The 27,950-nt window shown below is 42.6% G+C and overlaps 1 protein-coding gene across 3 annotated transcripts in view; it reads left to right on the top strand.

Annotated features, from left to right (window-relative positions):
- Nucleotides 1-27,950, top strand: part of DMXL2 (Dmx like 2) — a 369,136-nt gene that overhangs the window by 201,216 nt on the left and 139,970 nt on the right. For all 3 annotated transcript variants that reach the window (XM_030189451.1, XM_030189445.1, XM_030189458.1), the window contains 6 exons: nt 3,990-4,079; nt 7,904-8,021; nt 13,195-13,314; nt 13,587-13,814; nt 18,636-20,321; nt 22,216-22,326. In XM_030189451.1, coding sequence (XP_030045311.1) covers nt 3,990-4,079; nt 7,904-8,021; nt 13,195-13,314; nt 13,587-13,814; nt 18,636-20,321; nt 22,216-22,326 — 2,353 coding nt within the window. The remainder of the gene's footprint in view (nt 1-3,989; nt 4,080-7,903; nt 8,022-13,194; nt 13,315-13,586; nt 13,815-18,635; nt 20,322-22,215; nt 22,327-27,950) is intronic.

Raw genomic sequence — 27,950 nt, 5'->3', positions numbered from 1 at the left:
TTGTGGATTTTCCCAAGTCCATTTAGTAGCAGTTTATGGACTTGTCCTTTAGGAAACCGTCTAACCCCTTTTTAAACTCTGCCAAGCTAACCGCCTTCACCACATTCTCCGGCAACGAATTCCAGAGTTTAATTATGCGTTGGGTGAAGAAGAATTTTCTCCGATTTGTTTTAAATTTACTACACTGTAGTTTCATCGCATGCCCCCTAGTCCTAGTATTTTTGGAAAGCGTGAATAGACGCTTCACATCCACCTGTTGCACTACACTCATTATTTTATATACCTCTATCATGTCTCCCCTCAGCCGTCTCTTCTCCAAGCTGAATAGCCCTAGCCTCCTTAATCTTTCTTCATAGGGAAGTCGTCCCATCCCCGCTATCATTTTAGTCGCCCTTCGCTGCACCTTTTCCAATTCCATTATATCTTTCTTGAGATACAGCGACCAGAATTGAACACAATACTCAAGGTGTGGTCGCACCCTGGAACGATACAACGGCATTATAACATCCTCACACCTGTTTTCCATACCTTTCCTAATAATACCCAACATTCTATTCGCTTTCCGAGCCACAGCAGCACACCGAGCAGGTTTCAGTGTATTATCGACGACGACACCCAGATCCCTTTCTTGGTCCGTAACTCCTAACGTGGAACCTTGCATGACGTAGCTATAATTCGGGTTCTTTTTTCCCACATGCATCACCTTGCACTTGCTCACATTAAACGTCATCTGCCAGCTAGCTGCCCAGTCTCGCAAGGTCCTTCTGTAATTCTTCACAATCCTGTCGTGAGTTAACGACTTTGAATAACTTTGTGTCATCAGCAAATTTAATTACCTTGCTAGTTACTCCCATCTCTAAATCATTTGTAAATATATTAAAAAGCAGCAGTCTCAGCACAGACCCCTGAGGAACCCCACTAACCACACTTCTCCATTGTGAATACTGCCCATTTAACCCCACTTTGTTTCCTATCCTTTAACCAGTTTTTAATCCACAATAGGACTTTTCCTCCTATCCCATGACCCTCCAATTTCCTCTGTAGCCTTTCATGAGGTACCTTGTCAAATGCCTTTTGAAAATCCAGATATACAATATCAACCGGCTCCCTTTTGTCCACATGTTTGTTTACTCCTTCAAAGAATTGAAGTAAATTGGTCAGGCAAGATTTCCCCACACAAAAGCCGTGCTGACTCGGTCTCAGTAATCCATGTCCTCGGATGTGCTCTGTAATTTTGTTTTTAATAATAGCCTCTAGCATTTTCCCCGGCACCAACGTCAGACTCACCGGTCTATAATTTCCTGGATCTCCCCTGGAACCTTTTTTAAAAATGGGCGTTACATTGGCCACCCTCCAATCTTCCGGTACCACGCTTGATTTTAAGGATAAATTGCATATCACTAGCAGTAGCTCCGCAAGCTCATTTTTCAGTTCTATCAGTACTCTATGATGAATACCATCCAGTCCAGGAGATTTGATACTCTTCAGTTTGCTGAACTGCCCCATTACGTCCTCCAGGTTTACTGTGAAGTCAGTAAGTTCCTCCGACTTGTCCGCTGGAGAAACAGAAACTGAAATGCATTTCCACTTGTACTGAGCAAAATGCAAAGACATCAGAGATGCACATTTCACAAAGCTGAACAATTCAAATTAATACATTCAGATATTTTTTTTCCTTTGTTGACTTAGCATTTTGTTTTCCATTTACATTGGTTTCCACTGTGGCTCTTCTGCTTTCCTCTGTTTTTTGCCTAACTCTTTATAGTGTCTGCTGTCCATTTGCCATTTCTCCTCTTTCCTCCTGCCATCTTCATTCTTCCCCTCACATCTCTGATGTTGACCCTTCCCATTCAGCTCTTTCCTTGACTTCATTCTTTTCTGCTTTTCTATCTACTCCAAATTCAGCCTGCTTCCTACCCTCCAGTTCTTCCCTTTTTTCACTTTTTTCATCTACAGTACCTGCCAGAATTTCTCTCCTTCCTCATTCCCTCCAAGCCCATTTGCCCTGTTCATGTGTTCTCAGCCTCTTATTTACTTCTATTTTCACTCATGCCCCAATTCCCCTCTCTCTCCTCTCCTCTCCTCTTTCCAATTCAGCATCTCTATCTCTCTTTCACGGTATCTGGTCAAAATAGCCCTGTCAAAAAAAAACCCTGACATAATGACCCCAATAAAAAAGCCCCGACAAAAAAGCGCCAAACAAAAAAACTTCCGACATAATAGTCCCTGATATAACAGCCACTGTCAAAATGGCCTACCCACAATATAGCCCATGACAAATTAGCTCTCTAACAAAAGGGCCCGATCAGGCTGCCAGAATATGGCCTCTGACAAAGTAACCTGAACAGTAGCAGACGGGGGAGAACTTACCTTGTGACACACTGCAAGAGGATCTGCCCTGGAAGTCTTGTGTCTGGCTTGTCTCTGTCACATCCCGCCTATGCAGTAACAGGAAGTAGCAGTAGAGATAAGAGTTCTGGGTTCAGCTGGTGATAAGTTTTCCCCGAATACAGGAAGTCTGCTGAATGCTTTGAGCTAAAGTTTTTAATAATGATAAAACTAGTTTTAGGTTAAGAGTTCCAACACAGTCTATTTTGTTCCTTTGTTAAGATAAATAAACTATGTTGGAACTCTTAACTAACACTATCAGTGAAGATTTCACTTGCAGTTTTATTATCCTTTTTTGTGATGTGTTATTTTTTTTCTAGGGTGCTATCTTGTTAAGGGGGTTATTTTGTGGGAGGGGCATTTTGTCTAGGGCTATTTTGTTCTGGGCCATTTTGTCAGGTCTGTTTTGTTAGGGGCTAATTTGTCAAGGGCTATTTTGTTACAAGGCTGTTTTGTTGGGGCTTTTTTGACAGGTCTATTATGTCAGGGTGCCCTCTTTCACATATACTTTGAGTCACCTTACCCTATTAGACCTATCTCTTCCCCTTTTGGGGGGAGGAGCATGTACATATGCTGTGAACGGCATATGTGCATTTGCCTACATGGGGAGAGGGTTACATTTTCAAAGTTTTTTTTAACCTTTAGATAAAATACCTGCAGAAACCTTTCTGAATATTACTACCTTAGTACTTATTACACACAAGCCAGTATGGCAAAATCATTAATTATTTAGCAGTATAAATTGTTTTGCACTATGACATGCAGTACATTTTTTTTATACAAATGGTTATTTGTGTGCTCCAGTGCAAGGGTTTGTATTGTACTCTATGCAGTTATTAACTGCTGAACACCTTGAGACCTCTTTTTCATAGGCATAGGACAGAAGGGACCATCTAGAATGTAGGGCAGTCTTTTATATACTGCAGTCACTTGTTGAAACAGTGCACTATCCTCTGCAACAGAGTTCCACCTACTCTTTCACTGCAACAGAGCGTGTGCAGCCAGAGAGAAAAACATTGCAGGCTTTGCAGTGTGGACATACATACAGCCACGATTTATGCAGGAGTGCAGACAGATGGAATGTCTAAGGAGCAGACAGAGCTGCTGCTCCTGGGGAAATTCTAAGGTTTACTTGATCAAAATGTTATTTAAGATTAACTCTTAGTATTCATCGTTTCTTTCACGTCGATTCATTTTATGCTACAAATAAACAGCAAATATGAGTTATCTTGTTGGGCAGACTGGATGGACCGTGCAGGTCTTTTTCTGCCGTCATCTACTATGTTACTATGTAAACACCCAAGTGCACAGAAAGTTGTACTCTAATTCCCTCTTGAGACTCAAGTGAAGTAAACAGGAATGTTTAGCCTCATTTTCTTTTAAAGGTTATCACCAGAATGCCTTGCTGGAACTTACACTTTGTGCAGAAACAAAACAATGTACAAAACCATTTCTGGCAATGTTTGAACATTAGCAATTTGTTTCAACATTATGAAATGGCTTCATTCCATTATTGGGAGTGGAGGGTAATAAGCAGCTTTATTGGCAGTACAGGAATACATGACACGATTTATTGGTTATTCATTTTGTTTTTGTCATAGAAACTGATTGGCGAAGTGTTTAACATTGTGAGTCAGCAGTCAACAGCTCGGCCAGGATGCATCATTGAACTTGATATAATTACCAGTCAAGTAAGTAAACAGCTGGTTGGCCAGTAGATTAGAAACTCTAAGGTCCACATTATTTTAGCCAAAGATGAATAATTAGATTTTTCATTAATTAGAAAATTAGATTAGAAAAGTTAGATTTGTTCAGTTGTACTGTGGTGTGTAAGGTGCTCTGGTTGTGTTTGGTTTCGATTTTATTCTTATAAACAGAGGTTTGGTCTGCTCAATGCATAATTTTGAAGTTTGTGGCAAGTACCTCAAAGCATAAGAAGGCAGTTTTTTTAATTTTTAGAACTGCTTCAAACAATACAATACATATAAACATCAAACATTTCAGTTTTCTCACAAAACTACCCCCCCCCCCCCCCCCCCCCCCCATAACTGGCTTCCTATAATTCATTTGAAAAAGTGAGAAGAGGGCAATTTTCAAAGACATTTACTTGGATAAAATGACCTGATTGAAAATTGCACCCCCTCAAAGGTGGCTGTGGGTTGCATATATAGGGCAATTTTTAGCTAAGGGTTAGCCCATTATAGAAGAACTATCAGACAAATCAGGAGTGGGATCCTCAAAAGCAGGAGTAGCCTGACCATTAGGCCACCTGAGGCAGGGGCCTTGGCGGCATTCTTTGGGGAGCGGCATCTCCCCACTCTTCAGGGAGCGGCATCTCCCCCTACCTTCCTCCACCCTGTTCGTGGCGTTTACCTGTTTCATTACATTCCAAAAGCCAGCGGTGGCAGCAATTCCCATACACTGCCCTGCCACTGGCACCCAGTTCTTCCCTTTACTGCAGCCGGCTTTCTGAAGTAACGTCCTGTTTCGTCAGAGGCGGCCATAGTGAAGGGAAGAGGCAGATGCCAGCGGCAGGGCAGCATATGGGAATCGCTGCCACCACCAGCTTTTGTAACGTGATGAAACAACAAGGTAAACGCTGCGACTGTGGTGGAGGAAGGAAGGAGGCAGCATCTCGGCACGGGAGGGAGGTGACATCGTGCCTTGGGCCGCTCCTTCTCAAAAGGCACTGGGTGCCTTAGCTGGGTATATAATTTAGACTCCTATATTCATTCTTTTTTAAATGTCTAGAAATCAGGTTGAATACAAGAGTCTAAATTAAGTTTAATTGGCTTTCCTAAGTTTAGAAACCTAGCACTCAAAAGTTAGCAGTGAATACCTAATGTCCCCCCCTCCCCTCAGTTTTCCAGATCTTCTTTTTAATGAGTTGCAGAATCTTGGAAAATGTTTTTTGAGTCAGATCTCCTGAAATTAAAAGGGAAATTCTACAAGCAGGTGCCTACAGGCCTCTCTTTGCACAGGTATATGTGCAAAAAATAGCAGTTAGACACATTAATGCCTTAAGCGCAATTCTATATGGGTGCACGCATAAATGTTATAGAATGCAAATGCAAGGGGGTGTACATGTGGGTGGAACATGGGAGGAAAATGGGCATGTCTTCCACGTACAGAATACGGTAAATTACATGCATCCTTGCCTATTTAGGTGCCCACAATTAATCCCAGCTGGTGTAACTTTGGGTGGATAAATATAGATGTGGCAGTGCCAGGTTATGCTATCATTTTTTAATGAATCTGGGCCCTCAGATGCCATTATAAGCTCTTGTGAATATGAGGCTTTTGACATCTGTATATCTGTCCGAAAACTCAGCTAAATTTGGCCACTTAAATTGAGGGCACTCAGCCTTGGTTGAAATGGGTGTTGAAATCTAAAATTCACCCCTCCTCAAGCCTCAAGTTTCAACCCAAAAGTTATTCTCCCCTTGAAGACACCATCCCTGGAACCACAGTTAAGTTACCGTCCATGGAAAGCCAAGGGACTATCACAAAACACCAAATACCCTCCTTCCCACCACTCTATATAAGAAATAATGCCCATCAGCTCACCCTACCTGTCTCCTGCCCCTCCCCCATGATGAAATTTCCTCGGTACCCTGTACAATCGCCATAGTATTCTTGAGAGGCCTCCACCTTCTACAGTAACAGAGACAGTCTTCCTTCTGCTGGCCCTACTGAAGGGGTGGGTTGGGTTGGGTTATGCTGCCAGACATTATTTCTTATATCAGGTGGTGGGAAGGAGGGACCTGTGCTTTGAATGGGATCACAGCTCATGTGATGGAGGGGAGCTCTAGTGAGTCCAGCAGTTGCCTAGTTACCGACTGATCTCTCTATATAAAACGCACCTCCAACGTTCTATGAAGCCTCTTTTAGCCAAAAGTGAAGGGGGTGAGATCGCATTGTGTCTGCCCCGCCCACGCGTCAAACGTGATGACGTCGAGGGCGGAGCAATGACACTCAACCAATCGCATCGCTCGGCAGCGAAGCGTCAGGGAAGGAGGCGGCGCTCTCGACGTCTAGCCTTCCCTTCGCTGTGTTCCGCCTTCTTCTGACGTCAAGGATGACGTCAAAAGAAGGCGGAACCAGCGAAGGGAAACCTAGACGTCGGGAGCGCCGCCTCCTTCCCTGACGCTTCGCTGCCGGAACCGCCACGGAGGTAAATTTTAAAAGGAAAAAAAAAAAACCCGATGCATGGATGCGAAGGGGGGGGGGGGGCATGGATGCGAAGGGGGGGAGGAGAAGAGGGCGGGCCAGGCTGGGACATGGGAGAGAGAGGAGCATGGATGCGAGGGGGGGTCATGGAAGGGAGAGAGGGGACTTGCTGGAAAAGGATGAATGGAGGCGGCAGGGGACAGAGGAGCATGGATTGCAGGGCAGGCCTCAGGCAGAGAGGGGAAATGCTGGATAGGGATGAATGGAGGGGGCAGGTGACAGAGTAACATGGATGGCCATGGATTGGGAGGGCAGGGCTCAGGGAAAGGGGAATTGCTGGATAGGGATGAATGAAGGGGACAGATGGGCATGGATGGATATGGATTGCAGGACAGGCCTCAGGCAGAGAGGGGAAATGCTGGAAACGGATGAATGGAGGGGGCAGGGGACAGAGGAGCATGGATTGCAGGGCAGGCCTCAGGCAGAGAGAGGAAATGCTGGATAGGGATGAATGGAGGGGGCAGGTGACAGAGTAACATGGATGGCCATGGATTGGGACGGCAGGGCTCAGGGAAAGGGGAATTGCTGGATACGGATGAATGGAGGGGACAGATGGGCATGGATGGATATGGATTGCAGGGCAGGCCTCAGGCAAAGAGGGGAAATGCTGGAAAGGGATGAATGGAGGGGGCAGGGGACAGAGGAGCATGGATGGCCACACACACACACTCTCTATCACACTGTGTCTCACATACACACTTGCACACACTCTCATTCTCACACACACACTCTCTCACAAACACACTCACACCCAGACTCACTCTCTCTCTCACACACTCACACTTTCACTCTGACTCTCAGTCACTCTCACATACACTCTCCCAAACATACACACTCCGAGGAAAACCTTGCTAGCGCCCGTTTCATTTGTGTCAGAAACGGGCTTTTTTTACTAGTTGATCATATTACAGTTTTAACTTCAGTTCTCCTATTCTGAAAGCTTATTGTGGCTTTCAATAATAATCCTTCCTTTATCTGTCCAAAATCCTTATGGGGCTTTTATTACGGTGCCTGATATCTGTAACTACAGCAGCCCTAGCTTTCATCATCACTGTCTGAGTGTTCAGTACTTCTTGTATTTCTGCTCAGTATCCAAGTGAATTAATATCTCTGTACCATATTAGAACATTTCTTTATCCTTACCAAGCTCTGCTTTAAAAACAAAAAAAAAACAAAAAAATTTTTAAATAGTAAGATCTGATGGGAAGGAAGACGTGGAATATTCTGAAGGTATTTTGGGAGTGAAAAGAAATTGTAATTATACCTTTTTAATCATTCTCCTTAGTGTGGCTCAAACACACAGTTGCTTCATGTGTTTCAAGAAGATTTCATTCGGGGTTATAAACCAAATAAAGAAGAATTGAAAGTGAAGGAAGCGGAAATTTTCTTCCAGCCATCACAAGGTATGTCCATTAATATGTTGGTCCTTGATCCTCACCCAACAGTTTCTGGTTTCAGAAAATCCACAAAATGATATACATGAAATATGGTTACACACACACCCAGATTCTATATATGGCACCCAAATTTGGGGGCGCTGCTGAGATGGGTACGCAATTTAATTGTTTAACGAGCTGTCAACTAACAATAATTGGGTGCCAACAACCAATTAGTGACATTTATTGGCAACAATTAGGTTGTGTGTGCACATCTGGCTGCGTGCTGTTCTATACCTCTAGGTGCCCAATCCCATAACACATAACCCAAAAGGGGGCATGCGTGTGTCAGGGGCATTTCAAAATATTGCGTGTGTTGTTACAGAACACTGGCTCAGCGGCCCAACTTGGGTGTCAGCATTTTACACCTGGTTTCAGCAGGCCTAAGTCTGGTGTCTAAAGTTAAGGCGCAGGAATCAGCACTAAGAGCGATTCTATAAAGGGTGCTTAACACCAGTCTCTTCTGGCGCCCATTTTGAGCATGATTTAAAGAATTTAATATATGTAAAAATAACTTGCCTGATTATAGGGCACCCTCAAATTTAAAGTAAGCTCTAATTTCAGTCACTGTGAGAAAGGAAAACGTAAAATTGAAGGTGCTCAATTATAAGGCAAGCATCCATATTTTTTTTAGAACAATAAATAAGAGGAAAAAAAAACCCTATATTATGGGGCAGTAATAAAAATTGATACATTTTAATGGCCTACAAAAAAATTCTGTATCTGATGTATCATAATATACAAAATATTATCATTATGAGTAATCAGACAGCATACTGGCCTAACATAAAAATAATAAAACTTCAGTCTCAATAAAATAAAAAAAATACCCTTTCCACAACTGTTGCAGACCATCAGGCTCTCAGCTTGGGAATTACCTTCTTATTTATATTTTACTTGAAACTTTCTCTGTTCATAGTTGTAAAAACCAAAACTAGCACTGTAATGTAAATTAAGTCACTGGAAGGCAAATTCAGTATATCTTGAGGGTAATTGTATAAGTGAGTGCTCATAAATTTAACATAAAGACAAGTGGATGCCTGCCTATCTTATAAAATACTAGCATAAGTGGCAGAAAGCACACTTGCATTGCCCTGGAGGTGGTATAAATGTAAATAGGTGCATAGGTTAGCGTATTTTATAATCTGTGTGTATGTGCAAACTCTGCCCATGCTGTACCTAAACTGTGCCAGCCACTGTGGAGAGTAGTGGTAGGAACAGAGTTAGGAGAACATAAGAGTAGCCGTACTGGATCAGACCAGTGGTCCATCTAGCCCAGTAGGAGGTTGAGGAGAATGCTGGTGCTGGTTTAAGTATAGAAATGTGTATACCCAAGTGGTCCAGAACGAGAGGGGAAAACAACTGGGGAGACTTGAATGAGCCAATTGGTCTTTGTCACGAAATGCCTAGCCACCGTCCTGGAGCTACCCCACAACCACTTAGAGGGTCTATCCCCTGCACAGCTCAGGTCTGCCTGCTCTACACTACCACCCTTCTCCTACTGACTGGGTCCCAACTGCTTCTGGACGAGTCTCCCGCTCTTAAATTGTCCCCAGTGATTTGTATGTTACTGGGGCCAGACTCCCAGTGGTCCCACAGTTCGTAGAAAACACTCACAGACCCAACACCAGAATTCTTAGTCAGTCCAGACAAGCAGAGGCAATAAACTAAAAATGTTTATTATGAAAAAGTAGAACAATGAATAGAAAAGGTGCAATCAGCAAAACGATAACCGGTAACTGAAATATGGATCAATTATAAAACAAACTAAACATTTGTTTACTATCTAAATAGTACTTGGGGAGATCATGGCATTTAACATGGCATATAACAATAAAGGCAGATACAATCCAATTCCTCTCAGAATGGGATAATAGATGCAAATCAATACTAGACAACATTGCCCCAATCCAAACCAGAACTTCGCATAGAAAGAACTCAATTCCATGGTTCAACGAAGAACTGAGAAAACTCAAAACACAGGTTCGGAAATTAGAACGTGCTTGGAATAAAAAGAAAGACGATCCCACACAACGCTTGGAAACAACTCCGAAGGAAATATAAATAATACCATAAGACAATCCAAAAGACTATACTATAAAACTGAAATTGGACCAAATTACAAAGACACACACAAACTCTTCCAACTCGTGAACAAATTATTAGACACCACACCAGACACGAATAACAGAAAGACGCACCAGGAGCTAACGACCTTGCAAAGTACTTCAAGGAGAAAATCATACAACTACGACTCAAAATACCTGTTAGCCCCATCGAATACACCACACTCCTAGACTGCCTAGACCCAGACCCCGGAGTATACCCAGCAGATAGGATTTGGACTGAATGCAAAATATTATCAGAAGATCTCATCTCGCAAACGCTTAAAAGATTTGCCAAATCTCACTGCAAATTAGATATATGCCCAAATAATCTTATGAAATCGGCCCCTCAATTCATAAAAGACCTAACGAACCACGTGAACTTTATGCTACAAAATGGACTCTTCCCAAGTGAGAAAGGAAACATTCTACTCACCCCCATACCTAAAGATGCTAAGAAAAATGCCAATGAATTAACTAACTATAGGCAAGTAGCATCCATTCCCTTAATTACCAAAATAACAGAAGGGATGGTGACCAAACAACTCACAGAGTATCTATACAAGTTCTCAATACTACACGACTCCCAGTCAGGATTTCGCTCTAATCACAGTACTGAAACTGTACTAGTTACGCTTATGACCAAATTCAAACAAATGATAGCAACCGGCAAGAACATACTACTTCTACAATTCGACATGTCAAGTGCCTTTGATATGGATGATCATGGAATATTATTACACATCCTCGAATACTTCGGCATTGGAGGCAAAGTTCTCAATTGGTTCAAGGGGTTCCTAACTACACGCTCATATCAAGTGACAGCACATTCGATAACATCAGCCACATGGATACCTGAATGCGGAGTTCCACAGGGATCCCCCCTCTCACAGACCATATTCAACCTAATGATGACACTCTTGGCCAAATTACTATCGAACCAAAACCTCAACCCATACATATACACTGATGATGTAACGATCTTCATCCCATTCAAACAAAACCCAAGTGAAATTTCCAACGAAATCAACCAAAGTCTACATATCATGCATTCTTGGGCAGATGCATTTCAGTTGAAACTCAATGCAGAAAAAACACAATGCCTAGTACTTACCTCGCAACACAACATGGGCAAATTTACCACCATCAACACACCAAAACTAAATCTACCAATCTCGGACTCCCTAAAAATTCTAGGAGTACCATTGATCGGTACCTAACACTTGAGAATCATACGAATAACATAACCAAAAAGATGTTCCACTCAATGTGGAAATTAAAAAGAGTAAGACCATTTTTTCCAAGGACCGTCTTCCGCAACTTGGTACAATCACTGGTATTCAGTCATTTGGACTACTGCAACTCACTCTACGCTGGCTGTAAAGAACAAATACTCAAAACTCCAAACAGCCCAGATCACGGCAGCCAGACTAATATTCGGAAAACCAAAATATGAAAGTGCGACACCCCTACGAGAGAAATTACACTGGCTCCCACTCAAAGAACGAATCACGTTCAAAGTATGCACCCTAGTTCATAAAATTATCCATGGAGAAGCCCCAGCCTATATGTCAGACCTAATAGACCTGCCACCCAGGAATGCAAAAAAAAATCTTCTCGAACATTCCTTAATCTTCATTTTCCCAACTGCAAAGGTCTGAAATACAAATTAATGCACGCCTCTACCTTCTCCTATTTGAGCACGCAACTCTGGAACGCGTTACCACGCAATTTGAAAGTGACCAACGAACTGGCCAACTTCCGTAAATTACTAAAGACTCATCTCTTTGAAAAGATATACCACAAAGATCAAAACATGTAAAAATCTCCAAATATACCCAGAAACTTCGTAACGCGTCTAATGGCTTATAATGTCTTCTGCTATACCACTATCTGTATTCCTAATGTATGTTAATGTGTTCTGTAATACCACTATCTAACATTTCATGACCATGTAACCCAAAATCCTTCTGTAAAACCAAATGTATATCCTCTTCTGATTTCCAGTATCCATGATGTATTGTAAGCCACATTGAGCCTGCAAAGAGGTGGGAAAACGTGGGATACAAATGCAACAAATAAATAAAATACATATAGCTGCTCACAGGTTATCAAATATAACTGTTCACAGGGCCTCAGCAAAGATATCCTTCTCTTTTCTCCCTGGCTAAAACTAGAGAAAATGCCAGTACATCCTAGCTGAAGTTTGAGCTCCTGGGCCAATCAGAGCCCAGAACAAAGTTTTAATAATAGCTGGCCACATCACTGCGGGTTAACTGTTATCGGTGTTAACTAAAGAGGGAACAGTCAGTTCTCTTTAAAAGCTTTAAATGTAAACATGCACCACCTGCTGGCCAAACTAGAGAAATACGCATCAAGAAATAGTAGAGTTTTACAGGCTTAAAACCCACTATTTTGTCACAATCTTCATCCAGTCTGATTTGCTTTGCTCTCCGCTTAAGGTAAAATGTTACAGATCAGTTCTCACTGAATGTTCAGCCTTTTACGCTGAGCCTGCAGTTGTAGTTATAGTTTAATGAAAATGCATATTCTTTACAACTACAGACAATTCATCAGCACTGTGAGAAAATCTTTTGTGATGTATTACAGTTTGGGATGTTACTTTGTCAGGTGTTTGCATTTGTCAACAGATTCGAACTTGTACTGGCGTTCAATCAGTTTGGGTGCCTAAAAATTTAAAGTGTGTGCAAATCAGGTGTATGTGCATCTACCTATGAATTAACGTGTACAGTTGATTTGCATGTTTGAAAAAGTTCTACAGAATGAAAAGATGGAGAAATACCATGCAAAAAGCTCTAAAATTGGGGAATATGTAAATAAGCATGTACCGAACGTGTTTTTGGCCACGCATACCCCTACTAATTTGCGTCCATTCACCGTTGTTAAATCTAATCACTGCTCTCTCTTAGACAGTTCTAGTGGTGAGAAAGATCTGATTGTGTGGCATTAATTCAAAATTCAGCACTGCTCTTTTTGTAAATGCTAATGGTAGGTTTCTTGGCTTTGCCCGACAGGTTATCGCCCACCACCTTTTTCAGAAAAGTTTTTTTTGGTGGTGATAGAAAAAGACCTCAAAAACCGCTCCTTTCTGCACATGTGGCACCTTCATCTTAAATCAGTGCAAGCATGTGTAGGTAAGTGTTTATTTGTACTTTGGGGAAAGCAGACAAAGGAGCGGCTCAGCAGGATACTGCCTAGAACTCCATGACAAGTCTGGTAATGGAAATTAGTGTGGAGTGTCATGATAACAGTAATACTGTGATAGTTTAAGAACTGTATTTAAAGGAGAAGAAATAAAGGCACTGGCAGTTATTTTTGGCCTATTTTGAATGTTGCTGTTTACTTTCAACTTGTAGTTTGCAAATATTTATTACATCTAGTAGTGCATGTCATGTTTCTTTTAAAGCCAAAACTGCAGATGTTCCTACATCAGAAAATCTGTTGTCTGTACCTGGGCAAAGTAATGCAGTATCTTTCCCAGACGCATCTCCTGGCGCTAGTCCCATGACCCGTTCTGCCTCAATTGCTAATCTGCAGACTGCCAGCAAACTCATTTTGAGCTCCAAGCTTGTGTATAACCAGCCCCTGGATCTTCCACATTCAGTAGAAGTTATAAGAGCAACTCCTTCAGCAGGTAAAAACATCTTTGTTCTTTTATATGGTAATGTTTATAACATATATGTTGTGTATACATTGCTTTATAAACTATACATATTACCTCTGATGTATTTCCACCTGTTCTGAGACAGGTGCAATCATGTGCATGTATGTTCTGGTAAGAGTGTTACATATGCAAATGAGCATCAGTCATTCTCCCCCTGTTCTGCCTTTGGGAATGCCTATATAAAAGGTTCCCAAACCTGGTCCTAGAGGCACCCTATTCTCAGTCAGGTTTTCAGGATTTGCATGCACTGCCTTCACTGCATGTAATTCTCTTGTGAATATTCATTGAGGATATCCTGAAAACCTGACTGGATGGGTGCCTCCAGGACCAGATTTGGGAACCACTGGCATACACAAATATCCCATAAAAGTAGCCATTACGACTTCTGTGCCTACTTTTATATACAATACAGTCTGTCCTTGATGCAATGGACTATCCTCCAGATTCTGTATAGTGTGACTTGAGTTGTGCTTACAAATCAGGGGTCATACTGTGATTAGCACAGGCAACTTCATTATCTTAACAAGCCAATCAATGCTGATAATTGCCACTTAAGCAATTGACATTAATTAGATTTTATGCGCTCAAATTTTTACGCATATTCTGTAAAGTGATAGGTGTAAGTTCTAAGATGCAGATTGGAAAATGGGAGTGTGGAGTTGGTGGGTCTTGGGAGTTTCTAAAATCTGTGTGCTGGTACAGAATACACTCACTCTGTGCCTAACTTAGTTGTGTGGATGGGCGCTAGGCATATTCTATAAACCACGCCTAACTTTAGGCGTGGTTTATAGTATACGCCTTGGCGTATTTTTTTGTTTGTTTTTTTTTTGTGTGCCAATTTAGCCATAGAATCTAGCCATATATGGGGGAAGGCAGTGTCTTTTCTGAAAATACATTGTTCTGGGATTCCCCCTTCCCATGAATAACATCCACCCCATTCTGAAGATTCCCTGGGCCTACCTTAACAATGCCCTGGTGCTCTAGGATAGTGTTTCCGAAGTCCAGTCCTGGAGTACCCCTTGCCAGTCAGGTTTTCAGGATATCCGCAATGAATATGCATGAACTTGATTTTGCAGATACACTGCCTCCATTATATGCAAGTAACATAGTAGATGACGGCAGAAAAAGACCTGCACGGTCCATCCAGTCTGCCCAACAAGATAACTCATATTTGCTACTTTTTGTGTATACCCTACTTTGATTTGTACCTGTGCTTTTCAGGGCACAGACCGTATAAGTCTGCCCAGCACTATCCCCGCCTCCCAACCACCGGCTCTGGCACAGCTTGTATAAGTCTGCCCAGCACTATCCTCGCCTCCCAACCACCAGCCCTGCCTCCCAACCACCGGCTCTGGCACAGACCGTACAAGTCTGCCCAGCACTATCCCCGCCTCCCAACCACCAGTCCCGCTTCCCACCATTGGCTCTGGCACAGACCGTATAAGTCTGCCCAGCACTATCCCCGCCTCCCAACCACCAGCCCCGCCTCCCGATCTCGACTAAGCTCCTGAGGATCCATTCCTTCGGCACAGGATTTCTTTATTCTTCATGCATATTCATTGTGGATATCCTGAAAACCTGACTGACAAGGGGTACTCCGGGATCGGACTTGGGGAAACACTGGTCTAGGGTATGATGGACAGGAGTGATCCCACTCGTTCATAACTCTGCCGGTTCCAGCTTCAGAATGGCCACTTCAACTTCTAGCAGTTGCACCATGAGTTGTGTCTGCCTTTTTTGGAGCTGGAATGGGCAAAAGCAAGTGTGGATTGCTTCTGCCCATCCTATGCTAGACCAAGCCCGGGGGGGAGGGGGGGGGTTTACATGGGGCTGGGGAGACTGGGAGGAGATTCTTCCCGGGGGGCAAGCTTGCTGTTGTCTGCTGTTTCTCATATCCATTGCTCCAGTTACTGTACATCAGGTAGCTGTACAAGAGTCTACCTGATCCTGTGTAATGCAGTTCTGCATGCTCGAGTCCCTTAAAACATTACTAGGGGGTGTGCAGCCACATTTTTCTTAATGTTATGTATGAGGGTTTTGTTTTATTTTTTGTTCTGGGTCAATAGTGTGCACTCTTTGAAAAAAGTGTGCACTTGCTGCAAATAGAGCGCACAATTTCCTGTAATGTCAGGCTAAATATGACATAAAACAATAGGAAATGTCCTTGATTGTTTTTCAGGTTGTTCCAAATGAAATACATGTGCCTAAAAATGACCTCCTTTATAAAGGAGTGACAGATGAGTAAAACCTTTAGTGTTCTGGACCTTGGCCTAGCCTTGCTTAATCTATCCCTGCAACCCCTAATGTTCTGCTGCTTTCCCAAATGATTTGGGTGATAACCATTTTCCTAGTTCCTTCCCTCTTTCCTTGGCATTTTCCGCCCAGGTCCTGCTGCTTCCCATAGTTGTCATGAAGGCAAGGAAACAGAAAAGGGTGAGAGAAGAGAGACTGGCCAAGTTAAATTTGTCCTTCAGGCTCTAAAGCAAAGATTCCGTATTAATAAGCAGCTCAAATTTATATAATACCTTGGCATACATCAATTGCTGTGATTTTGTTAACTTGCTAATTGAATGTTAAATTGGTAGACAAGTTATATCAAAATCATAACACGTGCATTTGTTTTTTCTAGCCAAACCTATAAAATAGCAGAGTTCTAATCATGGTGTTTGTTCTCGTGTGTTTGTCCTGCGTACAGATTGTTGACAGTAAGTCTAGAGGGAAAGACCATACGTCTGAAAAGTTCCTATGGCAGGCCACGTTTATAACCAGTGTTCTGTCCCTTTGCCCCAACCCCTTTCGTCTTTAAAGAACAGCCAAAACGAATCATGGGGATGAGGGAGAGAGAGGGGTGTTTTTAAATTTAGGTATCCCAGAGTCATAGTATGAGATGGACCATTATCCCCAGGTGTTTTCAGAACTATGCTCCAAAATATTCTGCTAAAAACCATATTTCACTGTCAGCACAAGAAGCCTTTGGGTTCTTTGTAAGAAAATATGCAGAGTGGGTGTTTTCTGTGCAACATTTCCCTTTTCATTTATTTAGTATCTTAAATTTTGTTTTAATAAATCAAACATAGTAAAACAGCGATTCATTTCTTTTAGCTACCTAAACCTTTCCAATCCCTAAGCTAACCCTCCCGCCCCACCTCCCTACATAACTCAAATGCATGCAACAACCATATATACAGTGATGATGGGTGACATCAGGGTCTGGGCTCTTACAACCTGTCACTCCTTTCAAATTACAGTTCTACCCCTCCCCCGCTTCCCTGTCCAAACCCTCTGGATTCCTGGACAAAACCTATAAATATCCTCACAGTGAACATTACCAAGTACCCTCCCTTCTTTCCTGAAATCCATTCAGAGCAAAACTACATGCCCTTGGCATTAAGGATTGAAGATATTTATCCCAAATTGACAAAAATAGCTTTTGTTGCTTAGGTGTGCAACAGATAATCCATGATTCCTTCACCTGAAGAGAGACTTCATGCAAATTTCTCCTTCCTGATATGAGACTAAGCTGGCATAAATGGTTTCAGCTTAAATGAGTGTGGTTTTCACTAAGCCACATAGGACTAGATTCTATATATGGCACCGAAAAAATTGGCATAAAAAAAAACACACTTAGTGTTATTGTATAAACCTCGCCTAATGTTAAGTGCAATTTATAGAATACACGTAGTGTCCGGACCCATACCTAAATTTAGGTATGACCATTCATGCCAACTAAAACCTGGTGTAAATGCTCGCTCCTAAATTAGGTGCGGATTGGGTATATTCTGTATCAGTGAGCGTAGTTTCTAGGAATGCCTATGATGTGCCCATGGCCACGCCCCCTCTTATGCTTAGAAAGTTGCGCACATAAGTCTGAATTGGTGCCAATAATTGCTTGTTATTGGTGAATTATTGGTGCTGTTTGGCTGCACTGCCAATTTGCACACACAATTGTAGTCACCGTATATAGAATCTGGGAGATAAAGCATAATCCTATAACAATGTGCTTAAATATGATTGCAGCATATTCAGTATAGGAAAGTATGCAAGGTTATATATTTATTTATTAGGATTTATTTACTGCCTTTTTGAAGGAATTCACTCAAGGCGGTGTACAGATATGTATGTATTATTTAGGTTCAAACACTTAACACCAGCCAGTAAGTGCTTGTGCCTTAATTCCAGAGAGAAGTTATGTGCCTGAGTCCTACCTTTCTGTATGCCTATCTGTAAGATATGTACATGCTTGCAGATTACCACTTTGGAGGAATTAGCATTTACATTCATATATGCCGTTATTCTGATCATTTCTGCATGTAGTCAGCTTGTAAATTTTAAAACCCACTTTATAGTATTACCAACCCTCATCTCCTTTTGTGCAAAGTGCACATGCACTTTTATGCCTGCATAGGTTTTACAAAATTTCCCCTGCCATATCTGTGAAGGTTACATCCCTTGGAATACCTACGTTTTAAAGCAATTAAATACTGCTCCCCAAGTCTCTATATTTAGCTGCCCTGTCCTGGGTACTTTACAGCAGATGCAATTTAGGGGCATAGTTATCAGTGTGAGCTATTGTTAAAATGTGTATTTACCATAGGTCCCATTTTACGCAATGAGACCTAGTTTCTAATAGCTGGGGTTAATAGTAAAATAACACATCTTAATGTTAGCCCATATTGACAACTTCCCCTCTTAATAAGTTTTCCCTTTAGCTGGATCCTTTAGAAGACTGCATTCAGTATGTGGGATATTGTACTTACAAGCATTACATTGAATTTTCTCTTCTATCTTTAGGGCACCTAAGCTCTTCATCAATTTACCCAGTATGTCTTGCACCTTACCTAGTAGTAACCACCTGTTCAGACAATAGAGTGAGGTTTTGGAGATGCAGTGTAAAAACGGATCCAGATTGTGAAAGCGCTGAAGAGAAACGCACCTATCACTGGAGGGAATGGTCATTGATGAATGATGAAGGAGATGACAGCAGAAGTGCTGTGGGGGTAGCTGGAAGGCCTGTTGCAGTCAGCTGTTCTTACACAGGTCGCCTAGCTGTGGCATATAAGCAGCTCATGGACTGCAATGGCTTTGTTTCCAAAGAGTTCTCTATGCATGTTTGTTTATTTGAGTGCGAGTCTACTGGCGGGTCAGAATGGGTCTTAGAACAAACAATTCATGTTGACGACTTGATGAAAGTTGCAAATGTGCTTGACTCACGGGTCAGTGTGGATAGTAATTTATTTGTGTACAATAAATCAGATATATTTTTGAATAAAGACAAGCATCTAATGCCCAATATTAAGCATTTGGTACACTTGGATTGGGTATCAAAGGAAGATGGCTCACATATACTTACAGTTGGAGTTGGATCAAATATATTCATGTACGGGCGACTGTCGGGGATTGTGACAGATCCAGCAAACAGCAAGGATGGAATGGCTGTTATTACATTACCACTAGGTGGTAGCATAAAGCAAGGTGTCAAGTCAAAATGGGTGCTTCTGAGATCAATTGACCTGGTGTCATCTGTGGATGGCACACCTTCATTACCTGTGTCTTTGTCTTGGGTAAGAGATGGAATATTAGTGGTGGGAATGGACTGTGAAATGCACGTTTATGCACAGTGGAAATATGCTGCAAAGGTTGGTGTTTGTGAAAGTGAAAGCTATTCTTCTCAGGACAAAACAGGATTTTTTCATTCTGATTCTACCCCACTGTCTGTGAAGAAAATCAGTGTGATTAATGGCTCAGCAGTGGTAGATGATGTGTTTAGCACACCAGCTGTGATCCAAGATGGTGGGCTTTTTGAAGCTGCTCATGCTCTTTCTCCCACCCTTCCACAGTACCACCCAACTCAGCTATTGGAACTCATGGACCTTGGGAGAGTTCGCAGGGCAAAAGCAATCCTTTCTCATTTGGTGAAATGTATTGCAGGAGAAGTTGCAGTTGTCAAGGATGCAGATGCTGCAGATGGCATTACTCCTAAACGTCATCTTTCACGAACCATTAGTGTAAGTGGCAGTACAGCGAAGGACACAATCATAGCTGGAAAAGATGGCATCCGAGAGTATACCGAAATAGACTCGATCCCTCCACTGCCGTTACATGCACTGCTTTCTGCAGATTCAGATACAACATATAAAGTTTCCGAAGAGATGACTAAAAGATCCCAGGTCTCTGAAGGGTACTTGGGAACTAAAACAGAGGATCAGTATGACGATCTTTTTCAAATTCAGAATGTAACAGATGACTTTATCGGTTTTGAAATAGAAAAGAGAGAAAGTAAATCCAAAGTCATTAATCTCTCCCAGTATGGCCCTACGTATTTTGGGCGAGAGCATGCCAGTGTGCTTTCGAGCCATCTAATGCACTCCAGCTTGCCGGGCCTCACTCGGTTGGAACAGATGTTTCTAGTGGCCTTGGCTGACACTGTAGCTACTACAAGCACAGAGCTTGGTGAGAGTAGAGACAAGAATTACTCAGGTGAGGCGTTCACATGCAATCCTTATATTTATTTGTTTTAAATTTCATTCCTTTTTTTTTTGTGAGAGGTGGAATAGTCAAACTGATGGTGGTAAAAAAAAATGTGATTTACTTGGTGGTCATTAATATTACTAGCAAGAAATTTTATGTAGCACCTGGGATCATCTTTAAAAACAGTTATGGATTTGGATCTCATATTAAATACCTTAATCTCTAAAACAAGCCATCTTTTTCTGAGTTTTGTGCTATTGCTTTGGAAATGACTCCAGGAAAACTGTGAGTATATGTATATACCTGCTATTCAGTTCATATCATTTTTCTAGAGTAAAATACAGACTGGTGACTTAAAGGGCCCTAGCACTGCCCAACTTAATTTTATGCAGCAATATTTAAGTTGCCAAGGATTACATAATAATGAGATTGTTTTGCATCTCGTTACTGTGCATATACCCAATGTGACTTTTGTGTTAAGGCCGTAAAATAATCATAGTTATTACTCTAAGCCATATTCTATAACGGTATCTGCACGACCAGAATCCTTATAGAATACTAATAAGTAAATCTATTCCCTATATGTATAATCAATCTTGCTAGTGGAGGAAAAGACTTCAGATGCTCAGCTCTCAGTGATGTAATTGCCAAAATGGATGCCAGGCGAGCTTCCTCATTAGTCTTAAAAACCTCCTGTTGTGATATAATATTTTTTTATTAAATATTTCTTTCTTGTTTTCTTATCCTTTTCTTTTGAAATGGACTTTTATCAATGATCAGGAACATGACATAATATAACTGTCCGTGGACACTTATCTTATTAAGGTTTGTGGTAGTTTGCTCTACAGAGCGCCTCCATTTCACTTATCGCTTCCTCAGGAGACAAACCCCCCAGTCCTCTAAGTAAATTGTCCTCTTACTTTACTCTGATCCTTGTCTGCAGATTAGATTTACGTGTTAGTCAAAGTGATTTTGAGATCCCTCATCAGCAAGTTTTGTGCCAAATAATAGATTTAATTATAGAATACTAATGTAAGTCTGCATTTATACAGCATCATTTAGGCCTGACCATTTATGCCTGGTGCATGCCAAAATGTTGGCACTTGTGCATAACTTAAAGTATTCTATAAGCTTTGCATCTAAATGTGTTACTTGCCCATGGTCCACCCTGCCCCTCTTGCAGTTACACTAAGGGGTCCTTTTACAAAGGCGCACTAGCGTTTTTAGCACGTGCTGAAAATAAGCGTGCATTAAATGCTAGAGATGCCCATATATTCCTATGGGCGTCTCTAGTGATTAGTGCGAGGTAAAAATGCTAGCACCTTTTGTGAAAGGACCCCTTAGGCACTGCCTTATAGAATAGCTCAAGTGTAGTTAACACAAGTAACTGCAAATATAGGTGCCATATGGAGTATAACTGCATCATTGCACCTAATTGCGCACCAGTTGGACATGAAATTTTGCGCCAAAGGTACACACCAAACCACTCCCCCTAACACAAACTTACAAAACAGAAACACTCATGTAGAGGAAAGAAGTCCATGGGCCGTTCTCTGCATTCTTGCCCCACTTGTATAAAAGTGGACATAGCTTCAAAAATTGCCCCCCCTATGGCTGAATAAAAACATGTAGATTCTTTTTATTGTCTTTAACTTTCCTATGCATAAACCGTATCTCATAGGCAGTGGAATCAAGTAGGTCTCACATACACCGTCAGGAACTAGTGAGCTTCAGAGGGGGGTGGAGCTGAGGATGGTTTGATTGCCCTCCCAACAACCAAAAATATGTCACTTGAAAATGTGGAACAAAAACTGAACGTTAGAAGGAAGGGTATGTAAGGTCAGTGTAAATTTTGCCTGTGTGAATAAACTTAACAGTGCCTTGTATACTGTGCATTTTACAGGTGGAGACACATTAGATGAATGTGGTTTACGGTACTTATTGGCCATGCGCTTACATACATGCCTTCTGACATCATTGCCGCCTCTATATCGGCTTCAGCTGCTCCACCAAGGTATTGTGAATGATTGGGTGATGCTGAAGGGGTGGGTGAGAGGGAGGGCAGGGAAGAGAGTGGGTGTGATGCTGGATCGAGGGGTGGGGTGGTAGGGCAGTTGCTGGGGTTTTGGTTTGTTTTTTTAACATTCACATAGGCCTGGCTTGAAATTAGATTTATTTACCATCTTAATTGCTTTAGACTAAAAAAAACCAAAGTAATGACAACAAATTTTCTAAAAGTTGCGAATGGATGTTATTGCAGGCTTAGGCTACACATTTCGTGTTCTGTTCTTAATCAGATTGATATCTCCCACTGTCTGTGGCCAGTAAGCAAGCTAGCTGTCTGTCTGAGCTGGAAGGTGTGAAGTAAAAAAAAAACAGCCAGAGAAGACCATGGAAGGGCTTGATTTTAATTGAGATGTTATAAGATCTAGTATTAGTAGAGTTGCCACTTGAATCTATGTCAGTTCTGGCAGGCTAATTTAGTTATGGCTTTGCCTAGTTGCATCTTTGAAATTGTAGTTCCATTTTCTCTAGGAAAGTTCATAGATGCAATGGAATATAGGTGCTGCATCAGTCTATCAGGGTTAGAAAAAAGAGATGAAATGTGGGTGAGCACTGATCCATATTGACACTCGTTTGCATATCTTTCTCAGGCATTGCAACCATCTCCCAGGACAACCTCCATTTCACTCAATAAGAATGTGGAAAGAGAGGCCTTATATTCTTTGCAGGCTTAAGTAAAGGGATCGCCATGCAGGAAGGTTCATGGTCCTTTTCCTGCTGCTTAGCTGCCTCATTCATTCTTGATGGTCCTATGGGAGGTATTTGGGGCCTTATCTGGCTTGATTTGATCTCCCCATCAATCCCTAGATCCCTTACCGCCAGCATCACCTGTGACAGCCTGATTTCAACTTCCCAACCAGGGCTATTTTTGTCATGGCACAGTCTCCTACCCTTTCACACCCCATTGATCACAGCCAGATTCCCTCAAAGCTTGATCTGTGTCAGAACCCAGTCTTTGCTGGGAGGAGCGGGAGGAGTGGCTGTTGCTGTCCTGTCACAGCCTGAGCCCAGGACCCCTTATGACAGGTGTTGGCTGTACTGCTTTGCTGCCCAGTTGAGGAATGTGCCAAATCCCAAGGGTCTCTAACTCTCCACAGCTGTCCCAAACAGGGATTTGTTAAGCATGGTATACATGGTGTGGAGGGGGGGCAGCAGGGTTGGGGGATGCCAAAAGTTGCAGAGCCTGCCACTGCTACCTACTGTGCCCTCTTTATGGCAGCAATCAAACAAGCAGCAGTAATACCAGGGAGTCTTCAAGCTTGTGTGAAGGGTCTTGCCCTCTCTGACGTATACTTCATGAGCATATGGGCTCAAAGACTTCTTGATGTATATTACTGCTGCTTGTTTGTTTGTTGCCACAGGCCTGGAGATAACAGCAATGGGCAGTGGCCACAGCAGAAGGGAAAGAGGGAGGGAGATTTGAAGGGAAAAGTTGGTGGGGTGAGAGGGAAGGGAGAGGAAGGAAGAGAGAAGGGGTGATGCTGAACAAGTGGGTGGAGAGAAGAAAGAAGTGGTGGTGCTGGACCTGAGGAAAAGAGAGAGTGTGATGATGAATGGGATGGCTGGGGTGAGGGAAAGAAATAGAAGATTGTAGGTAATTGGAAGTAAAAAGAGGAAAACTGAGATCTGGATAAAAAAGGAAAAATGTATGGAATAAAAATGAAAGAAAGAGATCAATGTTAGAGATGGTTCTAGAGGAGGAAGAGAAGATTGAAAAGCGTAGTGTCAGTTGCCAGGCAACAAAAGAAAGCAAAAATCAGGGCCTGAAGCCAACAGAATTAGAAAAATAGAATGGCTGGACAACAAAGGTTGAAAGAATGATTTTCTGTTTAGTGACTGGAATATGTCAGTTTGTGGAATGTATATTTGTTAGGGCTGGTGTTTAAATATTGCTGTGGCCCAGGGCAGATATTTGGGAGCGGACCCTAAAGCCCATTAACAGGCTGTGCCGCCTTCAGCTTTTAAATAGGCTGGGGGCTTTCTCTGCAAACGAGTCCCAGGGCAATTGTCCTGTTTTCATCCGCCCCTAATGCTGGTCCTGATATCTGCTGTCTTTGGAGTGGAGAAGTAGCTTAGTGGTTAGTGCAGCAATTTTTGATCCTGGGGAACTGGGTTTGATTTCCCACTGCAACTCCTTGTGTCTCTGGGCAAGTCACTTAACCCTCCATTGCTCCAGGTACAAATAAGTACCTGTATATAATATGTAAACAGCTTTGAATTTAGTTGCAGAAAACACAGAAAGGTGGTATATCAAGTCCCATTCCCTCCCCCCCCTTTCCCTTTATAGTGTGCACTATACAGGGGAGAATGCAGGTGAGAAAAGGTCTTTCCGGCGGGCAGCAGCGAGCCAGAGGAGCTGACCCGACCCACCCACCCAGAGTTAGGGCACAACTGTCGCAGCTGGGCGGTTAGGGACAGGGATTAGGTAAAACTACGGGGGGGTACACAGCATGTCACCACAGAATGGTTCCTCGGGGGCGGGGCATACTGGCTGACATTCAAAGTCAAGTGCAAGATTAAGACCGGCAAGGGGCCAGGTCGAAGTTCACTTAGCTTGATAATATTGTCTCCTGGCTTAAACGGCCGGGAGGCCCAGAGATTATGCAGGGTGCATCCTTAAACGGGAGATACCCTAATCGGCGGGTGCCAAAGACGGTTGGGAGGCGGGGTTAGTGCTGGGCAGACTTATACGGTCTGTGCCAGGGCTGGTGGTTGGGAGGCAGGGATAGTGCTGGGTAGACTTATACGGTCTGTGCCAGAGCCGGTGGTGGGAGGCGGGGGATAGTACTGGGCGGACTTATACGGTCTGTGCCCTGAAAAAGGCAGGTACAAATCAAGGTAAGGTATACACAGAAAACTAGCACATATGAGTTTATCTTGTTGGGCAGACTGGATGGACCGTGCAGGTCTTTTTCTGCCGTCATCTACTATGTTACTATGAATCTGACTTGTTGGGATTTCCATTTAATTTGTGTTTGCATATTTTTGTTTCCAATCCAGCTTATAATCGAACGAGAAAAACGCCCAAGTTCCGACCTAAATCGGGAGATGGACGTTTATCTCACAAAAACGAATAAAGCGGTATAATCGAAAGCCGATTTTTGGGCGTTTTCAACTGCACTCCGTCGCGGATGCGGACAAAGTTTATGGGGGCGTGTCAGAGGTGTGGCGAAGGCGGAACTGGGGCGTGGTTATCTGCCGAACAGAGATGGGCGCATTTCACAGATAATGGGACAAAAGTATGCGTTTTTAGCTAGAATTTAGGGCACTTTTCCTGGACCCTGTTTTTTCACGAATAAGGCCCCAAAAAGTGCCCTAAATGACCAGATGACCACTGGAGGGAATCGGGGATGACCTCCCCTGACTCCCCCAGTGGTCATAAACCCCCTCCCACCTCAAAAAATGATGTTTCACAACTTTTTATTTTGACCCTCAAATGTCATACCCACCTCCCTGGCAGCAGTATGTAGGTCCCTGGAGCAGTTGTTAGGGGGTGCAGTGGACTTCAGGCAGGTGGACCCAGGCCCATCCCCCCCCCCTACCTGTTACAATTGTGCTGCTTAATGCTTAGTCGTCCAACCCCCCCCCCGAACCCACTGTACCCACATGTAGGTGCCCCCCTTCACTCCTTAGGGCTATAGTAATGGTGTAGACTTGTGGGCAGTGGGTTTTGAGGGGGATTTGGGGGGCTCTACACACAAGGGAAGGGTGCTATGCACCTGGGAGCTCTTTTACCTTTTGTTCTGTTTTTGTAAAAGTGCCCCCTAGGGTGCCTGGTTGGTGTCCTGGCATGTTAGGGGGACCAGTGCACTACGACTCCTGGCCCCTCCCACGAACAAATGCCTTGGATTTATTCGTTTTTGAGCTGGGCGATTTCATTGTCCATTATCGCTGAAAAGCAAAAACGCCCAGCTCACAACTTGGCGAATAAAACATGGACGTCTAATTTTTTCGAAAATACGCTTGGGTCCGCCCCTTCATGGACCCGTTCTCAGAGATAAACGCCCATGGAGATAGGCGTTTCTGTTAGATTATGCCCCTCCACATGTATCACTTATTTTGTATTTGGTGAAGTTCTGTGTGTGACTGAGGCCAAGTATTCTGTTACCATGAATTTTCCTGGCTTGTTTGATTTTTACCAAAAGGTGTATTGGTGATGTTATGCTCACTGTAATATTTAGGGTGTTGCCATTTCATTGGTAGGTCCTTGCATGAGATTTTGAAGTTAGTATTTGCCTGGTAGATTTGTTCTAGTGACTTCTTTTATAGGATTTTCTATTACTTTACAGTATGCCTAGAAACTGAGAGGGTTTATGTAGCTGTTAACTGAAATTTATTTTATTTATTTATTTATTGCATTTGTATCCCACATTATCCCACCTATTTGCAGGCTCAATGTAGCTTACAGAGACCTGTTATGGCATCGCCATTCCAGGATGTCAAATACAATTGGTAATGCAAAAAGATACTGGATGGGAAAAGAGAGTTAAGCAGATAGTTATATAAAGATGACTTTCAGAGCTGGGTCGGTTGGCGAAGTGGTATAGTTAAGCTATGGGTTCTCTTTGTAGGCCTTGTTGAAGAGATACGTCTTCAGAGATTTCCGGAAGTTAGATATTTTGTTGATTGTTTTCAAGTCCGTTGGTACTGCGTTCCATAACTGCGTGCTCATGTAAGTGAAGGTGGTCGCATGTATTAGCTTGTATTTTAGTCCTTTACAGCTGGGGAAGTGTAGATTGAGAAATTTGCGAGATGATCTTTTGGCATTTCTGGGGGGCAGGTCCACGAGGTCTAACATATAGGTCAGGGCGTCTCCGTGGATGATTTTGTGTACAATCATGCAAATCTTGAACGTGATACGTTCCTTAAGTGGGAGCCAGTGGAGTTTCTCTCTTAGGGGTTTAGCACTTTCATATTTTGTTTTACCAAATATGAGTCTGGCGGCGGTATTTTGGGCTGTTTGGAGTTCCTTGATAGTCTGTTCTTTGCAGTCAGCATACAGTGCGTTGCAATAATCCAGGTTACTTAGTACCATTGACTGTACCAGGTTACGGAAGATGGATCTCGGGAAGAAAGGTTTTACTCTTTTGAATTTCCACATGGAGTGGAATATCTTTTTCGTTGTGTTCTTCACGTGGGTTTCGAGTGTGAGGTTTTGATCAATGGTGACTCCAAGAATTTTCAGATTATCTGAGACGGGAAGAGAAAAGTTTGGCGTGGTTATGGTGGAGAAATTGCTTGTGTTATGTTGTGAGGTGAGTACCAGACATTGTGTTTTTTCAGCATTCAGTTTTAACTGGACTGCATCCGCCCAGGAGTGCATGATTTGGAGGCTTTGGTTGATCTTGGTGGTGATTTCCTTGATATCATGTTTAAATGGGATGTAAATCGTGACATCATCTGCATTTATGTAGGGGTTGAGGTTTTGGTTGGCTAGTAGCTTGGCTAAGGGTATCATCATTAGGTTGAAGAGGGTTGGTGAGAGGGGGGATCCTTAAGGAACTCCACATTCAGGTGTCCATGGGGCTGGTATGTCCTCGTTCGTTGTTACTTGGTATGATCTTGGGGTTAGGA

The sequence above is a fragment of the Microcaecilia unicolor genome, chromosome 1 (assembly GCF_901765095.1).
Source record: "Microcaecilia unicolor chromosome 1, aMicUni1.1, whole genome shotgun sequence".
Lineage (NCBI taxonomy): Eukaryota > Metazoa > Chordata > Amphibia > Gymnophiona > Siphonopidae > Microcaecilia > Microcaecilia unicolor.
The sequence above is the reverse complement of the archived record's forward strand: the minus strand, read 5'-3'. Positions and strand labels throughout refer to the sequence as shown.